The 25,780-nt window shown below is 41.9% G+C and overlaps 1 protein-coding gene across 1 annotated transcript; it reads left to right on the top strand.

The window, feature by feature from the left end:
* Positions 1 to 920: 920 nt before the first annotated feature.
* Positions 921 to 24,970, top strand: LGI2 (leucine rich repeat LGI family member 2). The gene is made up of 8 exons (XM_044418260.1): positions 921 to 1,129; positions 2,499 to 2,570; positions 6,780 to 6,851; positions 8,853 to 8,924; positions 11,121 to 11,192; positions 18,140 to 18,309; positions 20,921 to 21,085; positions 24,153 to 24,970. The coding sequence occupies exons 1-8, from the start codon at positions 921 to 923 to the stop codon at positions 24,968 to 24,970; spliced, it is 1,650 nt and encodes a 549-aa protein (XP_044274195.1).
* Positions 24,971 to 25,780: the final 810 nt, after the last annotated feature.

Raw genomic sequence — 25,780 nt, 5'->3', positions numbered from 1 at the left:
GTGGGGTGGGGGATTAGAGAGTTTGTATAGCCGAGGCTGGTGGCAAGACCTTGGGGCCTGCAGGGCTGGGCATCCACTCTGAGTTGTAATCTGAGGTTTTGAGAACCTAGTTTGGGGGAATAGGGGAGACGGTTCAGCACCATGGAGAGCTCCTTTGAAGTTCAGCTTAAAGCTCAGAGTGGCTGCATTGCTGCCCTTGTGTCACTGGAGCCCCCAGGCCATTGCAGCGAGGAGGCAGCCTCAGGCACCAGATCCCGGGATGCAGAAGCAAGGTGTTGCAGGAGGGAGCTGTGGGCCAGCCTCAGCACACACCTCGCACCTCCGTCCCAGCCCTCGGCCTTCGGGCATGCTGGAAGTTGCTGCCCCGTTCCAGTGCCCGGGCAAGCAAGGATCAGCTCCCTGCCCAGTTGGTTTTTGTACACGGATCGGGAGGGGTTGCCATCTTGTCCTTCGCCTCTGGCAGCAAAATGACTCGGCCCAGCAGTAGTGCGTGAATGTGTGTGTGTGTGAGAGAGAGAGAGAGAGAGCGCGCGCGCGCGCGAGCAAGAGAGATTATTTTTAAACTCTCCCTCGCAATGGAGTATTTGATGAATTATTCATGAGACGGAGGAGGGGGAGAAGAGAAGAGAAGAAAAAGAAAGGAAAAAAGGCCGACCTGCTGATGTCAGTCAGTCAGGGGGGAAGGAAGGAGGCTAGTGCAGTGAAGCCGCCGTGGTGGTGCTGCTACTGCTGCAGAGCGAGCGGGCGAGCCACTCCGAGGGAACATCAGGGTGCAGCATGCTGCCTGGCTCCCGCTCCACTTCCATCCTCTTCAGCAGCAGCAGCAGCAGCACCAGCCGCAGCCCCAGCCGCCCCGGCATCTCGCGGGCCAAGAGCACCGGGCCCGAGGGGGACCACGAGGAGGAGGAGGAGGGGGCACGATGGCTCGCCTGCGGGGCAGCGGCGGCGGCGGCGGCGGCGGCGGCGGCTCCTTCTGGCTCCTGGTGCTGGCGGCGGCGTGCCTGCTGCAGCGCGCCCAGGTGAAGAAGCCGCTCCGGTGCCCGAGCACATGCAGCTGCACCAAAGAATCCATCATCTGCGTTGGCTCGGCCAACGTGCCGCGGGCTCTCCCCGGCGACATCAGCTCCCTGTAAGTCGGCTGGGGGCGCGGGGGGGGGGGGGGGGGGGGGGGGGGGGGCGGAAAACCCCCCCCCCCGCCGGTCAAGCAGAGGTGGTTAAGTTCGGGGCGTTTCTTTTTCCTCTTTTCCTTTCCTTTTTAACTTTCCTGGCTGGATACTCCAGCCCCAAGTGAGGTGCAATTAATTAACCACGGGGGCGGGAATGGGGGGGGGTGGTTTCCCGGCCTCTCCGTGGCGCTTTTGAGAATTTGGTATTACCACGTACAGCAACAGTGAAGTGGGTTCCCCTTTCAAAAAAGTCACTCGCTCTCTTTCTCTCTTGTAATTTAATCTCATTAGCCTGATGAGAGAGAGGGAGGGAAAGAAAATAGGAAGGCTGGGCAGACGAACCCGGGCCGTCACGCAAAACTCAGAGAACTAGGGGGAAAGGAGCAAGTGTCCATGGATGAGTCTTGAAAAGTGGGAAAAAACACATCTGGATGAGGAATTATTCTGGCATTAACTGCCTTGGGACAAAGATGGGCTCCCGGAACTTGAGAAGAGAGTTAGTTGCCATGGGAAATGAGGGCTTTTCCCAGCTCGGTTCACTTTTACAAAATTCAGCCGAGCTTTCAGGCCCTTTCGGTTGGACTCCTGTAGCTGCTTGCTTGGAAGTAAGCACCGCTGAACTCAACAGGACTTTCTTCTGAGGAGACACGTGAAGGATCATGCTCTTCCTCACTGCTTGATTCTGTGTCACAGGCTGAATTTTTGGTCTTGCCCAGTAAAATAAAATCTTTAAAACAAGAAGACTAACAAAATGGATCCCCTTTCACTGCCTGAAAGAAAAGCAGTCAAAAGGACAGAGTATCAGGGTTTGGAGTATCAGAGTATCACGGATCCCAGTCGCACACTGCAACTGCACCACTTCCCTTGTCATCTGAACTTGGCAAGGTGTGTGGCCATGGAGCATGGAGTGGCTCTGAAACCAACCTCAATCCTTCCTTTCCTCCCAGTGATCATCTGAAACTTTCCCATCATTTAGGTTTAATCAAGTAGAATCAATCAGCAGATAGGGTGGGAAAAGTGCACAGAAAACCACTGAAGATGGGTTCAAGAACCGGAAAAAAACCATTATGTCTATAGTTTGGTAGAGTAAGTGGACACAGCATGGTCTTCAGTGAGAGAGGATATGGCAAAGCCTTCCTTAGTGTGGTGCCCTCCAGACAGGTTGGATTCTAACTCCCATAATCTCCCAGACAGTATGAGTGAAGATGTTGGGAATTGCAGTCCAACCCATCTGGAAGGCACCAGATTGCATAAGGGTTATGATTTATATAAATATATGTATATAAATTATTGGTTTCTGTGGGTTTTTTTCTTGTTCTTCTCCCCTTTCAGAAGCTTGGTCAATGGAACCTTTTCTGAAATAAAAGAAAGAATGTTTTCTCATCTGCCTTCTCTGCAGTTGCTGTAAGTATTGCATTAAAAAAAAAATAAAAAAACAGCTTTAAATTAGTTGGTTAAAGTTCATCTCACAGTAGAGATGTCACTGAATTTTAAAAGAGTTTTTTTTTTTCCAAATCATAGGGTGGGACTGTCCATTGTTGCTTCCCTGCCAGATGCAAAAGATACTATAAATGTTAATTTTCTACAACCTGGGGAAGCCTGAGATATGGTTTTCTGTAAAAACCCAAATTTTGCACTTGTAGGTCCTGTGTAAAAAGTTAAAGATCCATGAAAGGAAAGGAAGGTTTGCTTGGTTAGAATGCCACTGGCAGAAAACTGCTTTAACTGACATGAGAGTATAAAGCTATTTCTGTAATTCTTGTTGATTAGTACAGGGCTAGGGCACAACACAGACATTCCTGGTGTTTGGCACTCTTTTTCAAGACTTATTCTAAAATATGAGGGGAATACTCCCCATTCCACTCCCAGAGCAATGCTGTGTTGTTGAAGAAGCACCTCAAGAGATTGGTTTCCATGGGCCTTAGACACCACTAAGTCAAGTAGCACATATTTCCCTAGCACAGGAGTGCAGAATCTCAAGCCCCGGGGGCCAAAGCCATTCCCCAGAAGGCCACACCTCCTTCTCTGCCCCCCTTCTTTCCCCCAATCATCAATCTTGTAGTGGTTTGTTGGCTTTTGTACAGTTTACCCCTGTTCTAAAAAGCTGAAATGCCACCCCTAGGGCTTAGTCTGGCAGTACAATTTTTATACTAAACTATGCCCTCATTCTGTCCCTACTTTTACTGCTTTTAACCCAGCCCCTTCTACCTTTGGCCACAAGGCACTGCTCCTCTGGAATGGGCATTGACCTTCAGACTAAGAGAAGTTCTGCACCTCTGCGCTAGCATCCCTGCGGAACAACATGTTCCTTTCATCTTGGTATTGGGAAGCAGTATCAGCCTTATTCTCTGCTTTGTCTCTTCATATTTAAGGTGGCCCCTGTGGGTGTAGTTTGTGTCACACATTTGGCTCTGTGATCCCTTGCTCCTTGTGCCTCACCGGCAGCAGGAAAAGGGCTGGTGCCTTTTCAGGCTCTCACCAATGGACAGGGCGGAGAGAAGAGTCCAGCTGATATGTTGCCATTAGCCATTGATTGTCTTGCTTGGCCGATTATTGGTCAATTTGACCAACAGGGCCAGCTTTCCCACCAAGCAGAGTGAGGTGACCACGCCAGGTGGTCAAGTGGGGGAGCGACCAGTGGCATGAGGGTCCACCAGCAGTGTGTGCCCTGGAGAGCCCTGTCAGCTGCTCTCGCACAGGTGGCTCCACTGCACGGAGAGCTGCCACATGGGATCTTGTGAAAGTCTGGCAACCACTTCTTCTGGCCATGTGGCTGTCCACAGATGGGGAGCCTGGCTGCCCACGCTGCTCACAATACCTTCCTTGGAACAGTGCAGTCAACTGTCAAATAGTGCAATGGTTTGCACAACAACTGGCAAAGTGCCATATGAAGGCTCTTGAACAAACTGCAGAGATGTTTAGTAATGTCACATTTGGCTCGTCCTGCTGTATATCATTCAACCAGCTGCCCTTGGTTTATTCACAGTGTGGTTGATTTTGATATATTCGTTCTTTTGATCATTTTAGGGTGCAGTTCTATGCATGTTTAGACAGAAAAATGGTCTGCAACTCCCAGTGTGGTCTGCCCAGCACTGTTGGCTGGAGCTTGCTGGGAATCGCAGGCCACTTTCCTGTCTAAACTTACATAGGAATGTGCCCTTCTCTGAAACTAGCTCTATCCATTGCCTGCTTATGACGGGTGCCTGCTATTGTACTTACACTCATATTTTGTAATGATCATGTGTGGGGGCTGCTGGTGGTGGTATTTTGCTTTAGTTTTTGGTTAAGCAATAAACTTTAAAATTTTAACTTTAAAAAGGTCAGTTCAAAGTAGGTTGCAAGTAACATTGCAAACCAGTGATCTCATCAGTGAACACTGATATCACAAGGACCATCAGGAATCTTCTGCGTTCCACCCTGCAGGTTATAGTAATTTTCCCATGCATTTTGATCAGTTTCACCCCCCTTGGACTTAGGAAATTTAGTCAATATTTCTTATCTGGGCAGATCTCCTTTCTTTTTCCAGTAAGACCATTTATTACAACCATGCAGTTCCAGGGTAGACTGCAAATACTCTGCCTTGATCTCTCCCAGACAGGGCTAAGAGCATCTTTTACACACATCATAATATTGATGTTCATTTTAATATTTTCTGCACTTATTAAATTATGGCTATATTTTGCCATTAAATTTTATTGCATTTCCATTTTACTCAACTGTCTGTGCCTTTTAATCTGTTAAGTAAACGTTTGACAGTGATGCAAAACAAATATCCATCCTTCCTTCCATCCATCCACAAGTTCCCAGCAGTCCATCTCATTTCACCAACATTCTGTCACATTCTAGAGCCCAGTTCTGATGTTCAAAACAGGGCTAAGAGCAACAGGTGTGCCCGCAGCCCTGCCCATTTCCTCTTCCACCATACATTTTGTGTGACTCTTTGACGAAGGGAATCTTCTATATGCATGTCTTTTGGTTTGCCTTTGAAAATGGCCTCAGTGGGAACAAAATCAAGGATTGGGTAGAAAAAGAACTGTCATCCCTAACCTTCTCACCATTCCATGCATCACGGAGACGGTTGCTACTTCACCTGGGTGAAGCAAAGGACAATCAAGCCAGTTCTTCCACTTGGGAAGTGGGTGTAGTGAGTGATCTGGTATCTACCTTTTTTCCCTCCCTCACCTTCCAAATTTGCTAGGCCTTCGATGATGGTGGTGTAATATTACTTGTGAAATATTGGTCTTCAATACCAAACATGTACCAAGTTAAAAAATTAGGAATTGTAGACTAGGCAATCAATGAAATGTGGTAATGAAATTTTCTCACCCATTACATTTTTTTTTTAAACTTTTATATTCCATACTACTATTTAAATGTTCCCGGTCAACTGAGATTTGTATCCAACTGTAGTCCTACTTAGAGTAGACCCACTGAAATTTTAGATTAATATTGGCTATGACCCTAAATTTCAATTCTCTTCTTTTCTTGTTCATAACTATGATTCAAACATTTGCATATTTTTATTTCATTCTAATTGGACAACTATATTGAATCAATAGTTGGGATTAGTGGGAACCAGTGTGGTGAATTTTCACCTTAAGTAAAAAGTCTCTCAACTGACAAAGTAGCAATTCTTGTATTTGCACGTGCTTCCTGCATTATTTTTTCCACACAAATGGCTTCCATGATGTCTGTATTAATCATGTCTCACTGAAGGAAGGGAAAATATGACACTTTGCATGTCATATCTAGTGCATGCCATTAAATTTCAGGATAATGTACTGAACTTTGTCCCTGAAGAAGGGACAAGGGATATTTTTTCAAAAGACTTTGAGCATTTTTATTCCCTGTAATACATTCTCTACTCTCCATCTGAAATTCATCTCTGTTTTGTTACTTGGACAATAATTATTTGTTTTTCGGTGCCAGGCCAAGACCTTTTTATTTAAACGATATTTTAATTGTTAATTTGTTGTTTTTATTTATTGGTTTTAAATTATGGCTGAGATACTCCTAAATTTTTAATGTTATTGCATTTTATGTTTATTTGTTTATTTGCTTTCCTTGTAAGCCACCCCGAGGCTTTCTGCCATGGGGGCGGCATAGAAATGTTATAAATAAATAAATTAATTAAAATAAGACCAGAACCCATTTGCCTGCGGTTATCAGTCCTGTCTCTTAATTCTTTCAATTTATTCCTTTCCACTACTTCTGTCATGACTGGCAGACTCTAAACCCTCTCATGCCATCTACACTTCTGGAAAATTCACGGAGTTCCTCCCCCTTCATCTTCTTCTACTATGACACATATGGCAAAGCTATGGAACATTAGATGCCTTCAGGTTTAGTGCCTTCTTATTAAGATGGAAAGCCTACTAGAGCAAAGTGTGTTTCCTTGCCCCAAACAGAGTTGGGAGAGGATAAAATGGCCATTTATCATTTAATTCATTTATCATTTATCAATGACTTGACCTCAGTTCTTCTTGTGTATTCTTAATAACCCTGCTAAGAGGTGTTCAGTACTGAGTATGCCTTTACAGTAACATAAATAAATTCCATAGTGACACTTTTAATGGCATTTTCTTCTCCATATTTTTATTCAATCTTTTTTAGACTGCTGAATTCTAACTCATTTACTGTCATACGGGATGATGCCTTTGGTGGTCTTTTCCATCTAGAGTACCTGTAAGTCCATTGTTGTTTATATATTAAGCTTAGACTTCTGAAATGAATTATTCTCTGATGATTTACCAGTACAATGTCCCTAAGGAAAATCTCCCCACTACTCATGCTCCTTCCTCTCAATGTGACTTTCTGTGACCACTCAGGGGACCATGAAGACTGGGGCCCCATGAGGTAGTGTGAAGAAACCTTTCAGGAGGAAGATGCTGAGGGACATTGAAAGCAATAGAACTGCTCTGTGTCTCTCAAGCTACTCTACATTCAGGACCAACCCTACCTTCACAGAGAGAGGGCAATGGCAGCTTCCCTGCTGTTCACTTCTGATGGAGAAAGTGTTAAGAATTCCACACAACATGTCCTGACTGAGTGCCTGTTGCCTCAGATATGCTGGTGAGCAGAGTATCATTGCCAGTCCAGTCAGCTTCTCTCAGTGGACTGGGGTGGGGAGCCATCTTAGTACAGAAGTAGAGAAGTTGCAAACTGAAAATGTGTTTGTTGTTTGATGATAATTGTATGGCTAGATGTAATGATCAAGGTTCCAAAACCCCACAAAACTCATTCTACTCCCCTGGGAGAGCTTTCAACGCCCTTTCTCAATAGCAGCCTCCTTGATGCCCATGCTACATTTTCAGACTGAGGACGCTTTCAGATTCCAATTGTGTTATGGCATCAGGGGGCAGCGAATGCTTTAAAGCAAACATATTCCACTGATCCTGCACAAGCTTCCAGGAGTGCCTGAAGTAGCTCTTTGGATCTCAGCCAATATGCTGATGATTAAGAGCTGGTGCTACATTGTGAACTCACTCCAGCTGTGATATATTATGTGTGGAGATCACTTAAATCTGTGCTGCTGATCATACTGAAAAGCTGAATTACAGAAAGTTAAATGAGAGGCATTCATTGAAAAATGAAGAGTTTGACTGTAACCCCCTCTCCCAGTTCAGACATGTGCTCCATTACATCCAGACACTTTCCTTCTATAAGATAGGATTAATGTTAAAGTGGGAAAATAATGATGACCACCACAGCCCTTAATATTACCACTCCAGAACACTTTAAAAAATGACCAAGTTGAGTTCTGTAGCTTCACAGAACCAAGTACCTTCCGATAAACTGTCCAGATGGTCTCTGTCTCATCAGTTACCTCTGCATCCTATATCCTAAGGGTAAAATCATGGTATTTCTGGGTATAAAATGCATGGATCTGTAGACAATTATCGGGAGGTTAATAATTTAATATAAAGTTAAAGTTAAGTTAATGCAAGGTTGACATTGCTGGGAAGGAATAAGGAGGAATTTCTTTGGCAAACCAGTTGTATATTATTGCCCTTTAATAAAGGACTGTGCCCTGATTCTGTCTTGCTTAGTAGAGCCATTGAAATTAGTCATGGTCACTAAAGTCTCATTGATTTCAGTGAGTTCATTCTAAACATGGCTAAGTCTGGATCCAAAGACACTGTATAATTCATGTTTTAAAAGCTCTTTCTACCTATTATTATGCTGAATTGCTTCATCTTGCTCTTATTATATGAAACTAATTTTGGTAATCTGCTCTGTTTTTATCTTTCTGAAGTTTTTTTTGGTGAACCACTCTGAGTTTATTGGATAAAGAAAAGTGGGGACTAAATGTCAAAAATAAAACATAAATAATTTCAAATATAGGCCAAGTGGCTTTGTGTAAGACTTTGATATTTTATGGTGGGATTGCTTCAACAACATACACATACCTTGCAAATGTAGGTGTTATATTGAAGTACAACATAAAAAAAATTGCAGTCTAACCCAAAGCCAGTCAAGAACTCTGATACAGACCAAGTAAAGGCTCTTGTCAATCAAATCACAGGCAGTCCTGAGACCAAGAACAGGCAGTCAGGCCATTCAAATGGTGGTCCCCACTTTTCTTAACTATTTTTGTCTTCTTCCTTAATGTCCTACTTTTCCTCTGGAATTAAAATTTGCCCTTACTGTATGTCTTTATGACAACAACAACATCTTTCTGCATAGATTTATTGAAGGAAACAAAATAGAAACCATTTCAAGAAATGCATTCCGTGGCCTTCGAGACCTGACACACCTGTAAGTCTTTCAGTGCTAATCTGAATAATTTATCTCTTGCATCAAAGTACATTTTTCAGTACTTAAAACTAAATCAATATAGTGCCATGCAAGGCTAACATCTGGTATCCTGCCTTACATGGAATCAGACTTAGGGAACAATCCTATGCCAAAAAAAGTCCTGTAACTCCCAGCATCTTCCTCTCCCATGCTGGGAAATGCAGAACTTTTTTCCTGCTTAAACATGCATAGTTTTGTACCCTTACTGAAAATACTTTTTTCCATAGAACATCTTCCTCCTTTTCTCTGCTGCAGAGAAGCATTTTCTGTTACAACCTGAAGAATCAAATGAACCTACAGCTGAGGATGGGAGGTGATATTATCTGAGTTTTTCACAAATGAATTGTGATGCTTTCACAGTTTACATAAGAAAATTGTGTTGGGACTTCTCACTGCTAGGATTCTTTTTGGCTTCAAGATCAACAGTGTCACTGTCAAATGGAAACATTTTATTCTTTCATATCTATTTCAAGATAAATTGTTTTGTTAATGCGGTCGATAGATAATTCAGACTTGATTTTGCAAGATAAACTTGGCAAGCTCAGCAATTAGCATTAAGCATAATTAAGTGATTTCTGGAGTCTCTGACACATAAACTAGAGCGCCTGAAATTTTAACTGGATACTATTTTCTTGAGCCTTATTTGCATGCTCCAATGCAGGCAGGAGTCTATACAAAACTAATCACTGCTGCCTTCTTCTCGCTATTTTCTCTTCCCCTTTCTCCCACTGGAGAAAGTTAAGACTCTAAGATTACAGTTTCTGGGTTTAAACCATTCATGTAAAATAATTTTATGTTGATAACATTTTAATTAATACTCATGGCATTTAAAAACCCAGTACTTACTTTCAACTATATTAGCCATTCATATCCTGATGCCCACCACTTGGTTTTTCAGCCCTTTCTGCAGTGCTGGATCTCAGAATTGCCCATTGCCACACAAGGCTGCCATCAGCTGTTGCTGCACCCTGTAAGCCACGTGCCAGGAAAGGGACCCTGCAGCAGACCCCATGGCCCTGGTGCTAGAACAGAGAGATCAGCTTCAGAGGTGGAAGCTGCCTCCCCTCCCCTCTCAGCCCAGTCCTCAACAATAGCCAGGACAATGCTCTGCTTGTTTTTGGCCTCTTTCCCTCAGAGTTCCCTCCTAGCACTCCAAAAGCCATGTTTAGCTCTCCTTGGCTTCCTTCTCCCTGGGTTAACATCACCCACTGACTATTATCACTTTCCTGTAGTCTTCTTCATTCTGTCTATTGTTCTCATGTATGATAGGCAACGGGAGGCAAGCCCAGGACTCTCTGCATGTTCTCAGAGTGGGCTACACCTCCCATAATGCCTGACCATCAGCCATACTTGTTGGGGCTGAAGAAAGTTGAGTTCAACAGCATCCAGAGGCCTGCAGCTTGCCCACTCTGAGAAAGGCACCAGCATGGCTGTTGTCCTTCTCTGGGCTCCAGGAATGTCTCTTGATCATACAGTCATCAAGTACCATATTGGAACCATGGAGGTTAAGAGGCAGGACATAAAACCAACCAACCAACCAAGTTCTAGTACAGATATGGCAGTCTACAGAGATCATTTACTACACTGTGCTTCAGATCTGTGCCCAGCTGTATTTGTACCCATGTATGCATAAAAGGCCCTGGAATGTTTATCCAGTTAAATGTTTATTCATTGCCCTTTAAAAAATAAAGTGAATCTGCTTTTTCATTCAGATGGTTGTGAGAATGGCTTCATAATGAACATATAGGCCCTGGTTGCCACTCCATATTCTGTGCAGCTGACTTTTGAACAAACTGGAAGGAATGCTTATTCTGGAGCTTGATTCCCTGAGGAAAGTTGTACAGCTGACCCCAAAGGGGTGAATATACAGATTCATATTACTCAAGATATGCAACTCCATATATGGGTACCTGGCCTTGCCATATGCATTTTCTCTTCCTAAACAACAAAGTGACTTTCTTGTCCATTTATGATATAAGCCAGAGTGTTTGGATTTCCATTTACTCTAAAAGGTTTTATTCTTTTCATTCAAAATCCTATTAGTCATTGTCAACATTGAGAATTGGGTAGCACCCAACTGTTAACAGTAGTTAATGTTGCTGTATTTGGTTGTTATCATCTCTCCAACTATTTTAACACCTAACTTTACTTTTCCAGTTCTTTGGCCAATAACCAGATTAAAGCTCTGCCAAGAGATGTCTTCAGTGAGTTAGATTCTCTGATTGAACTGTAAGTAAAGTGAAAGAAAATCATAAGTATTATTATTTCATGTCTGTCCTTCTGTGAATCTTAAAACAAAGACTGGGATTTTGTTTCAGTTTTTCATTTTTTTAAGCCAAAAGACATGAACACCACTACTAATTTATGCTTTAGCAATTTCTATGCTTTATTTTTAAAGATTGTCCAGCGGAAAAATTAATTTGCACTATTGCTTTCAGTGGATCCACTCTAAGTATGTCTGAATCTGGATTCAGGGTAATTAATTCTTCTGTGTGAATGCTTCATCTAGCTTTTGAATTCAAGCAACACTATCTTTTAACTTACGTTTTGCCAAATAAATATGCATAATAAAGCTGTTCCCATCTTGTCACCTAATTACTCAGCACTTGATGACTCACAGCCAAATGTATGAACAAATCTCAACGAAAAGCTTGTGCTGTGATCCTGCAGGAGGAACCATGCATCCAAATTGGTGGTGCCTGTGCATCTTACAGACTCAGGCATCAAGACTGCACACATATTGACTGGGTTCACACGACACCATAAGCCAGGGTGTTGTGTGAACTCAGAAGCATGGTTTGTTAACCACTCACAAGTCACTCTGTCTGGGTTCAGACAATGTAACAAGCCACCCTGGTTTATACTGCACCCTGGCCAATGGTACTGTTGAACTGAGTCACTATCAGGATGTAGTTCCATTATCTTCAATAAAAACAATAATCAATTCAGAAGGAAGGCAGGGAGGAATTGCTATGTTCTTTTTGCCTCTCTCAACTTGATGGTTATTTGTACCAGAGAGACTCTGACTGGGGCTCCATTCCCATGGCCTCCATTCCTGGAATGGGTTTCTGAGGCCTGCTGATGCATCACTTGCTTTGCCCTGACAAGTTGCCCTTTTGGTCTGGGGCAATTGCATCTGTGGAGATGGGCTGTGATATGAACATGCTGTCCATGTTTTTTGAACAGTGTTGGCTCATTCACACAGAGAAGTCACCATTCAGTGTCAACCAATAATGAGTATGCAAGTGAGGATGCTTCCCAAGTATCCCAGGCCTTCCAGAAGGAGCAGAAATAATAAGTGAAAAATATTCATGGGGGGTAGGGGCAAGAGAAGACAGAGAAGAGATACTTTCCTTCTTTAACCTTCCTCCTCCACATGCCACCCAGATATCCCAGCTGTTGGAAACAGCTGTTCCTGTGTCCCTGTTCTAGCTGGGAAATGCCCATCCTGAACTAAGGGACCTATCAAGGTGAACTGGGCTTGCTGAGTTTCTGTTTGCCAAAGCTAATTGCCTTTTCTGAAGCTGCTAGTGGGATTCTTCCTCACTGTTTAAAGGATCCTCAGGAGGAGGGTTTCCTAAGATGTGCACCTGAGGCAGGTGACTTGTCTCTATTTATTCCCAGCCAGCTGCACAATGTTTTCTCCTATCAGTGTTCAGAAGCAGACAGCATACTTGAGGACAGTGCCCCTGTCCAGGTATCTGCCAGTGTGGGCAGGAAAAATCCTTTAAAATGCAGGGGTTAAAATGATATTAAATGTGCAGTTCATTTGATTATGTGTAAGGCATTAGCATGAATAAACCAATTCACCAAATTCAGTATTTTAGACCCTTAGACTTCCATATGTATTCACTTAACCTAGGAGTAGGTCTTGAAGAACTGTAGGAGACTCACTGCTGAGCAGATATACGTAGGTGGTATCCAGGAGTAGCTTTGCCACTTACACTGGTCAACTGCAGCCATTCCTGAAGAGGTCGGAGATTATTGTAATAACAGATGCCTTAGTTACATCTATGTTGGATTATTGCTTCAAACAACATTTGAAGAACCTTTGGCAACTTCAGCCAGTCCAGGATGCAGCCACAAGGATATTTACTGGTTGATAGGATCATATTCAGGTGTCTTGCAAGGGCTGTGTTGGTTGCCAATTTGTTTCTGGATGCCATTCAAAATGTTGGCTAATTGCCTTTAAAACCCTTAAAACCTCAAATTCAGGATACCTAAATGAACTTTTCTTCCTATACAAGCCTGCCTGCTTCAGAAGATATTTGTGGAGAGCCTCATCTCTGGGCAGGTTTGCCCCCTTTTTAAAGGGAACCTAAATGTTTGCAGGTACTTGTCAAATGCCATTGCCCTTTACAAAGTGAGGGTGTACTTGGATGCCATCCAAAGACTAAAGGGGAAAAATAGGTTGAAAAAGAATTCCAACCTATTGATAACATTGCTAGTGCATCTGGGGACCAAGCAAACTGTTAAATGAAGCTCTTTTTGAATTTGCCAAAAGTCGTACTGGCAGGTTGCCACTCAAATGCGACATTCCCCAACCTGCTGCTCTACAGATGTGTTGAACAACCAGTGGTCATGCTGGCTGGTGGGTATGGGAACTCAAGTCCAACATAATGGAGGGAAGCAGGCTGGGGAAAGATTAAGGGTGTGTAGACTAAGGCAACCTCACTCTTTCTTCCCTGCTATTTTTCTGTATTAAATTGTCCCTCCTTGCAGAGGAAAGCAGGGGAGACTAATGAGCCCTTTGTTGCTGGGACTTCTCATTCACTGCAGTCTAGTGCGTCAGGTTGTTGGGATCTCTCCATGGTGCTGAACTTCATCCCCACATTGGGTTTGCCACCATGACACATCATGGACAGCTCCTGTAAAAGTGAAAAGAGAAGCTGAAGTGGATGGGGAGTCCCACTGACATAAAAACCATCAGCCTCCCACAGGGGAAACACACATACAGAATGCATATTTTCACTGGGGTGATGATGGGGTGGGGAAAAGGGCAGGAAGAGAATGGTTTAAACAGCTGATCTTCAGCTCCCAATTGCAGATTCAAGATTGCTTTTTGGTTTAAAAAAAGTGAAGCAAGCAAAATTGGTGGAAAGAGACACAGAACTCTGTGTTAAATCCCATGTTGTCCCCTGCTGCAGTTTTGGAAAGTATAACTGGTACACAGATTAGATGCTGAGTCATACTCAAGTTTCCTGACTCTGCACTGTCCCGGCAGTTAGAAAACCCCGATTTAAGCATCTATTTGACTATGCATATATGAGAGCAGATGTTGTACCAAAAACCACATTCAGCAGGAGACTTTTTCAGACTTTACTGGACATTAACTCGAGGGAGTCTCCTTTAAGAATGTTAAGTTGTGGCTGGTGTTTCAAACATTTCTCTGTATGGCCTTTTATTTTTTTAAAGTGCTAGTATAACAAAATGCTCCTATACTGCCAGGAACAATAATTCCATTGGAATAAATAAAGCACCCTTCCAGAGAAGGGGTGTCTATCATTATGCTTCTCATTAATTACCTTTAAAAACTTTCCCTTTTTCAGAGTGGTCAAGCTGGCATATATGTTGTGAGCCATGCCCACACTATTTTATCTGCACAACCCCCTTGTGAGGTAGCTTAGGATGAGACGCAGTGACTGCCCCAAGGTCATCCAGTGAGTTGCTTGGCTGAGTCGGGATTTGAACCTGCAGCTCTTCAGCACTGTAACCTTAACCTTGGAGGCAGGTTGCCTGCATACAGCAGTTGCTGGGATCACAAACAGAAGAGTATTACTTACTCATGCAGCTGTCTGGCCAGTGTGTGTTCAGACTGCTGGCCCACATGGACCTTCCTCTGTCCCAGCATGGCTTTTCTTATGTCCTTACATACTCACTACCCCAATAAATAAATAGTACCTGTTAAATTGCAATACAGGAAGGGTTTTGCCAATGAAGCCTCTGGCAGTGATTGGCTGAGCACCTTAAACAGGATTGCAACTGTCTGATTTCAGAAAGCCTTGATAACTATGCAGCTCATGAGGTGATGTCCCAAAGACTTGCGTCAGCTCTGGAATGATGACCCTAGAGGGACTGGAGGGAATAGTCCAACAAAGATAGTGAAAAGCACATGCAACCTTGAAAATAATGCCAAAGCACATTGTTTTGAGACAACAGTGTCTGTCTTGAAGTAATTTTTCATTCCACCTTCTTGTCCATCATGAGCGAGCTTGCTTGCTTGCTACTCTTTAAGTCAATTCAGACAACCTAATAACTTACACCCAGGAATTGAGTATGGGTTGCATGTGAGTTCTTGTTGAATTGTAGGTGGTTATTGAAATGTGTGTTCTGTGTTCTCAGAATCAGAGATGAGCTTCACTGAGAAGCGTAATCATTTATCCTTTTGGTGCCTCATGGTCTCTAAAGCCAAAAGCAGGCCAAGTCAGTGTGGTTAGACCCTAAATAAAAGACAGGCAAAAAAATCTAGGAAAAGAAAGTTAGCAGACATATGAGCCTAGGTAACCAGGACTTGGGATGGCAATTGGCCAGGAAAAGCTGGGTGAGCTTTGGAAATGAGCAATGGACAATGGGGAAAAGCAGAGCACTATGGGGGAGGGGAAACAATAGGCAGAGATAGAAGAGAACTGCATTTGGCCAGGAGCAGTGGAAAATCACATATTGATTTGAAAGAACCAGCCAAATCTTTGGCTGCAAGCCTCTAGTACAAAGCATTGTAAAACCCCAAACAGTGCAATACAGCAACATTCCAGAATGCTCTAAGCATGCAACAATTATAGCACCATTGCCATTAATACAGGTCAAATCTCCTTTCATAAAATTTTCATTAAAAAAGACACTGGCAATCTTCTCTCTCAAAAGGGTTCATTGCCCAATCCAAAATCAATATTAAGGTTTACAAATTGTACTTCTGAAGACAAATCACCATGCTGCTTCTTTTGTATGCAAGTTCAGGCTTATGTCACTTTTATATTGAAGACATAAGAAGATATAAGATGGAGGAGGAGATGTAAGCTGCCTTGAGCCCTTTGAAGGAAAAAGGCAGGATATAAATTGAAAAATAAATAAAAAATATATTGAAGAGTTATAATTTATTGAGTGATCAACGTTGGTGATGCTTGAATGAATTTCAATAACCCGTGTCCCTTTCTTTGATTCTTTTATTCATGGTACCCTGGCAGCCACTGGTAAAAACCAACTTAAGCCTGTATTTATTTATTTATTTATTTAAAATATTTATACCCTGCCCTATATACAAAAGCATCTCAGGGCGGCTTACAAAAATCAAAACAAACAATCCAACAATTAACAATAATTAAAAATGTGCATAAAACCAACAATAACATTTCACAAATGAAAACAAAATCAAAACAGAATCAAACTTTTAAAGAACAGGAGCAAAATCAAAATCAAAATGCAACTGTGAATAGTTAAAACCAGATTAAAATTCCTAGCATTTAAAATAGTGGGCAAATAAAAAGTTTTTCACCTGGCGCCGAAAGGAATATAAAGTTGGTGCCGGGCAAACCTCTCTGGGAAGCGCATTCCATAGTTTGCTCCACATACTGCTCTACCAAGTGGTCTGGATTAGCTTGTTAACACCAGGAAAACAGCTTTACATATAGCTTGTCAGGGCAACTTGTGGCCTTCAGTTGATGTTGGACTGCATCACCCATCAGCCCTGGCCAACTTAGCCAATGCTGAGGCATGATGAGAGTTGTAGTTCTGGAGAACCTGAAATCACCCATTCCTACTATATAACAAGATACGTCAATTGTTGGCTCATAGACCCATTCTGCCTCTTGGGACATTTTAATCTGATCCTTACTATGGTGAAGAGCTTGACCAGTTTCACTCACAGGAATATTTTCAAGCTGTAAGAAATAAAGGCTGTGTGCTTTAACATGACATCTCTCCTTAGATAATTATCAATGTTGTCATTGTTCTCTTATGCCCAAGGTCACACACTTAACCTGCTATGCCTGAAGACATATTCATAACTGCTAAGCCTTTATCACTAGGTGGCAGCAACCCTACTAGGTAGCATTGCCCTATTGCGAGGAGATCAGTTTAAGGAACAAAATAGATCATTGTTTCCCAGACCACCATTGTACCATTTGGATCTGGACAGGGGATAACTGCATTTAAATCTATGCTTGAAGGTCAGTCTTCTCAGTAAACACCTCACAAAGTTGTTGTGAGGACAGTGGCAGAAATCTATGTATGAACTTCTTGGAGGACCGGTATGATACCAATATTATAAATAAACAAATTGCCATAGGTTACTTTGAACTACCGGTGTAATAATTTGTGGAGAGTTGGGAATGATACTTGGGCTCATAAATAAAGGGAAATAATTTGAGCAAGTATGCTATTGCAAAGGTCTTAGTGGTTTGGTCCAACGACTTAACATGCACATCCTTTACCTTGTGCAAATTATAACTCTGATTCTGTGATCCTGCGAAGCCGTGTTTTCAGATGGATCTTTGCAGCCTACAGTCATCACAATAAGAAATGTGGAGCACACGGACAACCCCCATTTATTTCAATGGGTCAGGGTAGAGGAGCAGGATTTGAAGGACACCCACTTCTTACCTCCAACTGTGGTCAAACTTTGAACTGTTGAAAGTTATTTCTTAAATCAAATATCACAAGGAATTTATTACTTTTTAAATTATTTTTTCAATATAAAATATAATTAAAAACTTACAATTAATATGAAAACATGAAATATTAAACATTATACATACAATTAAATTAATTCATAAAAAACGCTGTGCACCTCATTACTCAGACCATTGGCTACATGTTGAGAATTCATTCAAAAATTCTTTCAGGAAATTTTCCCCTTCCAAAATTGCAATGACTCTTGTAAAGGTTCTAATCCTTTCCCCTTTTTTAAAACACGTATTCAATAAATGTACCCCAAATCTCATTAAAATATTTTTCTTTCTATATCCTTTGCTCACTTTAATATCACAAGTTAATGTACCTTTAATACATATTCCAGACTTTTCTATACCAATCGCAAAATTGATAATCATATTTTACTTTCCAGTTCTTAGCCATAATTAATCCTGCAGCTATTGTTAAACTTGTTATAAGATAAAAATCTATTACTTTTGCATCAGCAGCAACCTCTTCAAATTTGTTTATTTTTTTGTGTGTCTTTTTAGAGATTTAAGGGGAAATAAGTTTGAATGTGACTGCAAAGCCAAGTGGTTGTTTATGTGGTTAAAGATGACAAATTCCACTGTTTCTGATGTCCTGTGTGTTGGTCCAGCAGAATTTCAGGACAAGAAGTTAAATGATCTCTCGAGTTTTGATGATGAATGCACCACTACAGGTATGTTAGGTTTCATCCTCTGTTCCTCAAAGGTAGTAGTCCTGATCCAATTCAGAGCTATGCCTACTTACTCTAGCTTAAAATACATATTATCTTCAGCTAACTGCTGCACATTTGTAGTTTGGTTCTTTAAAGTAATGTGTAGGAAAGTCCTGTTGACCATACTAGCATTTAATTTCAGATTAAACATGTATGGGATTCCACTGTAAAAAGGGCTTCATCTTCCTGGATTGATTCAGATTGAGCAGGGTATGTCAAGCCAAAAGTAAGGATAGAAATGAATGAGTGAGTCACTAAATAAATGTTATAGATGGACGACTCAGATCTACAGCCAGAATGGTGGTCCTGTGTCCTATTCGTCACCAACTCTGGTGACATGTATTATTACTGTATAATAGATCACAATCTCCAGAGCCCACGTCCTCCATTGCCCTCATGTTAAGGGCTATGTGCCTTCCAACTTTGCGGCAGCGAACTGTCAGGTCTGAGAAATCTTGTTTAGGTGGTGACATAAAAGTAGATTACAAATAGTATATAAGCTCTCAAAGCAAAATATGAAGTTCCATTCAAGAGGCAGAAAGATTAACAGTTCAATGTGAATTCTTCAAAAGTGCCATGAAATATACCAAAAGTGAAGACAGATTTAAACTGCCAATTAAAATGAAAAAAGTATTAGAATTCCTGAGCATTGCACACGGGAATATCACTGCTGGGGGTGCAAAATTAGAAGTCAGGGGTTATATCACTTGTGATATAACTTTTCCTCAGAAGTCTTGTTGTACACTATTGGTGCCCTGTCAATTTATTTATGTGCATGTGATGCTGGGACGTATGTACTGGGGGACAATGTCAGTTTGGAAGAATGCACATATTCATCACTTGTATGTTTGAGGAGGGAGAAGGAATTATGTATATTGCCTGGACATTGTGCAAAGTTGACCATGAGCATGGCCTGGACTTTGATTAAGGGCTATCTTTTATTAACTGGGCTATGTATGAAAATATCTGTGATCAATTAACATTCTCTAACATTCCAATGTAATAATAGTATTTATAATTATTACATTGCATTTATATCCTGCCTTTTTGCCTCTTGCAAGGAACCTAAGGCAGCTTACACAGTTCTCTTCCACTCCAGCTTTATCCTCACAACAACCCTGTGAGGTAGGTTAGGCTCAGAGTGAGTGACCAGCCCAAAGTCATGGCCTAGAGGGTGACAGAACTTGGATCTCCCAGATTCCCACCCCAGCATTCTAACCACCACACACACCGGCCCTTTCCATTATCCATATTGATAAGGCAGTGCACACAATCTCCTGCTGACGTTCTCCCTCGGTATATATCCTGCTTTTGCTTTCCTCTGAGTGTGCACAATTGCCAGTAGTGCAACAGCTGTAGTGGGATGCAGCAGTTAAGACCATATTCTCTGAGCTGAGATTTCCTGGTTCAAGGGTCACCTCAGCCATGAATTAAGTGGGCAGTGATGGTATGTCCATAAGCTTGCCCTTATCTTTCAGACTCAGACACCCACCTCCCCAGTAAAATGGGAATGATTATTCACATATTTTCCAGTGTTGCAACGATTATAAAGATGTTAGGGAATGCACTATATGCATGTTAGGAAATGTTACTGACTTCTACCCCCCTGTGTTGTACTGGAGAAAGGTCATGCCACAAACTTCAGGCCAGATGGAGGTGGTCTGCGCTGTTGCTGGGGAACATTGTGCAATCACTGACAGAAGGCTTCTTGGACTTCACTGTCAGAGAGGCATCGTGAAAAGGCGGTTAGGAGATTTTCCCGCCACACCATTGCTTCTTGATCTGAACAATGACAGGGGAAATAGTTATGCCTTTAAAAAGGATAAAATCAGCGAAATGTTTTCAAAATAGCAGCAGGAGAAGGAAAATGCTGATAAAGCAGAGCAATGCCATTAGGGAAGGAACAATTTCATAGTCTACCTCTAGAAGAGAAATGTGATTTTTTAAAAATAGAGTATTCCAGCAGTGTGAAGTGGAAATCTTTAGAATCCATACTGTGAAACAAATTGCTGATATGCTTTCCTTTGCTATTGGCTTCTGTCACTTCACTGTCATTTAAGCTTTTCCCATTTAGCTTTGTTGAAGCAAAGCATAGAAGAAAGTGCATGTTTGCTTATTAATGCTCTGTTCACAAATTAGTTCATAATTTCCCATTCTAAGGTGTCTGATTCATAAGAAAATTAGCAGAAGATAGGAAGGAGTATGGAGGACTTGATAAGTCATACCCTAGTTTCAAAAAATTATACTGTAAGCCTGGAAAATTTGGTCTCTTAGCACATATCCTTAGAGTTAAAGGACCAAATTCTACAGGACTGTATCTGACTTTTGACTATATATGCAAGTCTGCCCAAAACCAGAGTGAAGAGAGGCAATTTAAAGCACAAATGGAGCAGATGAGGAGAGGGCTAAATCCTAATTCTATTCCATTGCTTTTCCTTCTGTCCCGCAAAATTATTTCTCCCAACAAGGCTTTCCCTGTTGCTTTTAAAGGCACCTTGTGTTAGTTTGTTCATGGATTCTGCCCAGTCTTTGTGTAATGTGTGTGTTTTCAATTAAACATGTGTTTTTTCAGATTTTGTGATTCATCAGATTTTACCTTACCAATCAGTTTCTGTTGACACATTCCACTCGAAAAATGACGTGTACGTAGCCATTGCCCAGCCCAACATGGAAAATTGCATGGTGCTAGAGTGGGATCACATTGAGAAGAACTTCAGAAGTTATGACAACATTACTGGTAAAATGAATGCACGTCTGATTTGTATTATTACCTACTGCTTTATTACTTCCTTTGGTACATGTTTTTAATATAAGTCTGTTTATTTGTGTATTTATTTATTTATTTGTATGCAGGTATGAGAATAATCTTGGCTCACTGAAAAAATTATCCCTTACTGGTATCTGCTGAAATTGAGTTGCAGCCAGGGGGGTAAACAAAAATTAGTGTTAACTACAAAAATCATTACAAAGCAAAATTTATTTATTTATTTATTAACAATATTTATATCCCGTCATTTACAAAACATCCCAGGATGGCTTACAAATGAGGGAATGAAAAGTATATGGAGCAGAGTGAACAGAGTGAACTAGTTATCCTGGTGGCCAGAGAAAAAATTAGCTCTTCAAGCCACCAGAGAGAGCATAGATCTAGCCCCACATCAAGTATTCTCCTATGGAGAAAGCTGTTACATGAAAGCTGCCCCCACACATTGATTGACATAGGAAGAATCCAATGGAACAGTGCAATGGACCTTTCAATCTCAGCGGAGGTTTTATCTCTGTCCAATAGTATGGCTGACTTCAGCCTGTTCATTAGGCTCCACAGAACTCACTGAGCACCAAGACTGCTTCTAACTGCATAGCTCTGCCCTGCATTCTGTTTCTATGATTGAATCATCTAACTCTTTTACAAAAAAATAGGAAGTTAAATTAGTTTGAAGCCAAAGTACTGGGACACGGAAAATGCAGGAGATTTCCCCAATCCATTTTCCCAGCACAAGTCACCCCCTGAGCATCTTTCTGGAGAAACGCTGCTGAGAAAAGAATGAAACTCACACCCTGAGCTCTCTAATCCAGATCCACTGTGCTCAATGATGTCATAAGTGTAGCAGAAATCATGGGATGGGTGAGGGAGGTGTGAGTTGAATGTTCACTGTGTGTGTTGCATTTAACATGGGTGAAGTCACATGCAATACCTTCTAAAGAGGAATTCCTGTATATGAAAGCTAATTCTAAAGCATAAAACTGCCAACTTGCACCAGTGAACCCAGCTGCTGAAAATATTTCTTTATTTATTTCTAATGGAGAATCTACTCATTAACTTCTCTTTAATTTGACTTGTGGCAATAAGACTGAACCCAGGAAGTATACATTTTTAACTAAGAGTTGTGCCTGGAAAGAAATAATTGTAAAATAAAAATATTCTTACTATATTTATTTATTCTCCATTAAATGGTCTATCAATTAGACAAGCAATTTTTGGATGAAATGCCTACACATCTCAACCCATAATGCTAGTCAATTCTTTCTTCCTCCCATGTCTACCTAAAGGCAAAATGGTAATATTGCCTTCACATTTCTTCACATCTTCCTGTCCCTCCCCTCCCCTTCTAGTCCTTGTCTTCCTCTTCACACATGGCAGCTCAAAACACTTTTTCATGTTACTAGTTGTTAGCTAATAAATGACACGGTGATGCTTATCTTGCCGCACCAGGTCTAATTACAATAAACAGGCCCATTAGCAGACCAGAAATTATTCCAATTCAGTGTCATTCCCTGTCCTCCTAGGTTCACCTCTGTCAGAAAATCTATACTCTGAGCTAAAGTAGAAAAGTCTCAACTGATGTGCACTTTTTGACTAGGCATTCTCAGGGCAGTTGGGAAGGAATAATATTGGACACAAGCATACCCTGCAAAGACAAGTCCCTTACTCGCTGGCAAGGTCAAGGTTTCTCAGGGTAGGAGAGAGAAGGGCTGGACCAAGGCAACTGCGGAGGGAGACAAAATTGTACATCAGAGAGACAAACTGAAGTCAGTGCCCACAATACCAGCAAATTACTTTGTTTCTGTATCAGGCAAGAAAGAAGAAGAAGCTGTCTCTCCCTGGCCAGGGCAGAAGACAGACAAGCTGCTACAGCAGTCAGAGTGCAGGGCTGCATAAGTTCCTGTCAATCTCACCCCCCATTAACTCTGTTAGGAAGCCCATTTTAAAAGAAGGCCTGAGTTTTGATAACTGTCAAATCTCTGTGTGCCCACTTATGGGGTACCTCATATTTTTTCACTCTGCTCAGCACATAGAGTCTTGGAAAGAGGTAGAAAAGGTGGAAGACACTGAGAACAGTGAGTAAAATAACAAACCAAAACCTAGAGGACTTCACTAGTAAGGAGGTGATCTCCTTTTGCCAACAAAAATCCCCTTGTGGCTTCACTTCCTGTTTGACAGCTCAGCACGTGACTTCTGTTAAATAAGAAGCAGAGCTTCTCCGCTCACTAACCAGTTTATAACATTCCTTTGTCACTGTCTGTGGAGTTTACCTTCTATATTTTAACAGGAAACATCATTCAGGGCATTGGGGAATGATTGCCATAGCTGGAGTTGCACAACTCCAAAAACCTAACAACTAAAGCAAAACGAACAAGACAAGACAAAACATTAAAGAGGGGGGAGTGATAAAAGTGGCGTACCAGTGACTGCCATGTCCATGGGCCACATGGGCATTTCAAAGGGGCTATCATTGGTTGTCACTTTGAAAATTACGCAAAGCAATCTCTGAAAATCGAATGGGTAAAAGGAAAAATAAGCCACAATGACCTCAAAAGATCTGAGAAGTATGGGAAACAAATCTAGTAGTGGCCTCTCAAAATGCCACTTGGGTCTTGGTGGAGCAGCTGTCACTGGTAGTGTCCAAGGCAAGTTCAACAAGAGCAGCAAGGGGGGTTTGGCCAGGTTTGGATGACATGGCAACAACCTGTAGAGCAAGTTGTGGGCTGTCAGGGTAGCTTGTTGCCCACAAGCTTGAAGGAAACCTCCAAGTTCACATGACATGATAACCTACCACAAACAGTTGGGTAGCTGTGTCATGCAAACCCAATCAGTGATTCACTTCAGACCTTCACTGATGAGGGCATCTATTCACTGGTCAGGTTTCCAAATTTGCATGCATATGACATTCGCAGTGTTTTCTTGTGGCTATCCTGATCTGGCCCCATCCCTAAAGCACCTTCAAAACAATGAGAAATTCATCAATATTCTCTTTTAAAGGTCTGGTTATATTCTAATATTGTTGTTTTGTTTGAGCCAACAGGTCAGTCAATAGTGGGATGCAAAGCAATTTTGATTGATGATCAAGTTTTTGTGGTGGTGGCTCAACTTTTTGGTGGCTCGCACATTTACAAGTATGAGGAAAACTGGACAAAATTTGTCAAATTTCAGGAAATTGAAGTTTCCCGCATTTCAAAGCCAAATGATATAGAGCTCTTTCAGATAGAGAGCGAGACATTCTTTGTCATTGCTGATAGCTCAAAAGCTGGTTTGACAACAATCTATAAATGGAACAACAAGGGATTCTACTCTTACCAGTCCCTGCATGAATGGTTCCGGGACACAGATGCCGAGTTTGTTGATATAGATGGAAAATCTCATTTGATCTTGTCAAGTCGCTCACAGATTCCCATCATCCTTCAATGGAACAAAAATTCCAAGAAGTTTCTCCCACACAGCGAGATCCCCAACATGGAAGATGTGTTGGCTGTTAAAAGCTTCCGAATACAGGACAACCTCTACATTTCACTCACAAGATTTATAGGTGACTCAAGAGTAATGAAGTGGAATAGCAAACAATTTGTTGAGATCCAGGCTCTGCCATCACGGGGAGCGATGACCCTTCAGCCTTTCTCCTTTAAGAATAATCACTACCTAGCCCTGGGAAGTGACTACACCTTCTCTCAAATATTCCAGTGGGATAATGAGAAGAAGCTCTTTAAAATATTTAAGGAGATCTATGTGCAGGCCCCTCGCTCGTTCACAGCTGTGTCGACAGACAGAAGAGATTTTTTCTTTGCTTCCAGTTTTAAAGGCCACACACAAATATTTGAACACATAATTGTTGATTTGAGTTTATGAATGTGCTGAGCAGAAGAAGTGGGAGGGGGCAACTCATGTACAATGACATTTTCAAACATAAACAAATGGGATGGACAGATTAATCACTCCCTGGAGGTAGGATGTACTGATGGAGTTAGTCAGCTGTTTTCTGAACTTTTCAGAAGTTTGCGTATTTAATCAGGGATTGCATTAACTTGGTTAACTGCATGCCACACCCATTTTGCCACTGGCAAAGTAAAGACACTTTAAAGCCTATTATTACTCAGACAAAGCGTGCAATGCATTAGAATTAAATCTAACATATCTAAAGCAATGATGGAACATCTATACATATGCAGGTGGGGAACTAAGAGAGGTAGGAAAGGTTCTGTGCAGAAACACACACAAAAAAGCTGCAGTTTGAGTCGTTATTTTCAGAACCGGCATTTAAACAGCAACAGCAATTTGCAGAAGGTAGTACCAAGATGAAGAAGCAGGTTCTGACACTTTGCCTCACATGAGCCAAAACCAAACACCTCTTGGCATCCCAACAGGGGGCAGAAGCAGCTCCAGCTATTGCAAGAGGAGCCTCTAGGGGGCACTGTTAAATTTTGAGATCATGAAACGTGAAGTGTTTCTGAACTGTGAAATGCCTGATTCCAGGGGAGGAGGAAGTGGTGCACATGTGATCCATGCCCTAATAATTTCTCCCAAGTGGCTAGCTCGCCTCAGACCTGCATCCAGTGGTCCCCCAGGCTGTCAGCCAGCTAATGGGCAGAGCACTAGTGCTGATACATGACATTCATGGCCTAACTAGATAAGGCATAACCCTAAGGCATATAGTGGCTG

Source organism: Varanus komodoensis, unplaced genomic scaffold (assembly GCF_004798865.1).
Source record: "Varanus komodoensis strain SLA01 unplaced genomic scaffold, ASM479886v1 scaffold9, whole genome shotgun sequence".
NCBI classification, from domain to species: Eukaryota; Metazoa; Chordata; class Lepidosauria; order Squamata; family Varanidae; genus Varanus; species Varanus komodoensis.
The sequence above is the reverse complement of the archived record's forward strand: the minus strand, read 5'-3'. Positions and strand labels throughout refer to the sequence as shown.

Coding starts and splice junctions, on each gene's coding strand:
- LGI2 (XM_044418260.1), top strand. CDS start 921: ATGGCTCGCCTGCGGGGCAGCGGCGGCGGCGGCGGCGGCGGCGGCGGC. Junction 8,925..11,120: donor CTTCGAGACCTGACACACCT/GTAAGTCTTTCA, acceptor TTACTTTTCCAG/TTCTTTGGCCAATAACCAGA. Junction 18,310..20,920: donor TGATGAATGCACCACTACAG/GTATGTTAGGTT, acceptor GTGTTTTTTCAG/ATTTTGTGATTCATCAGATT.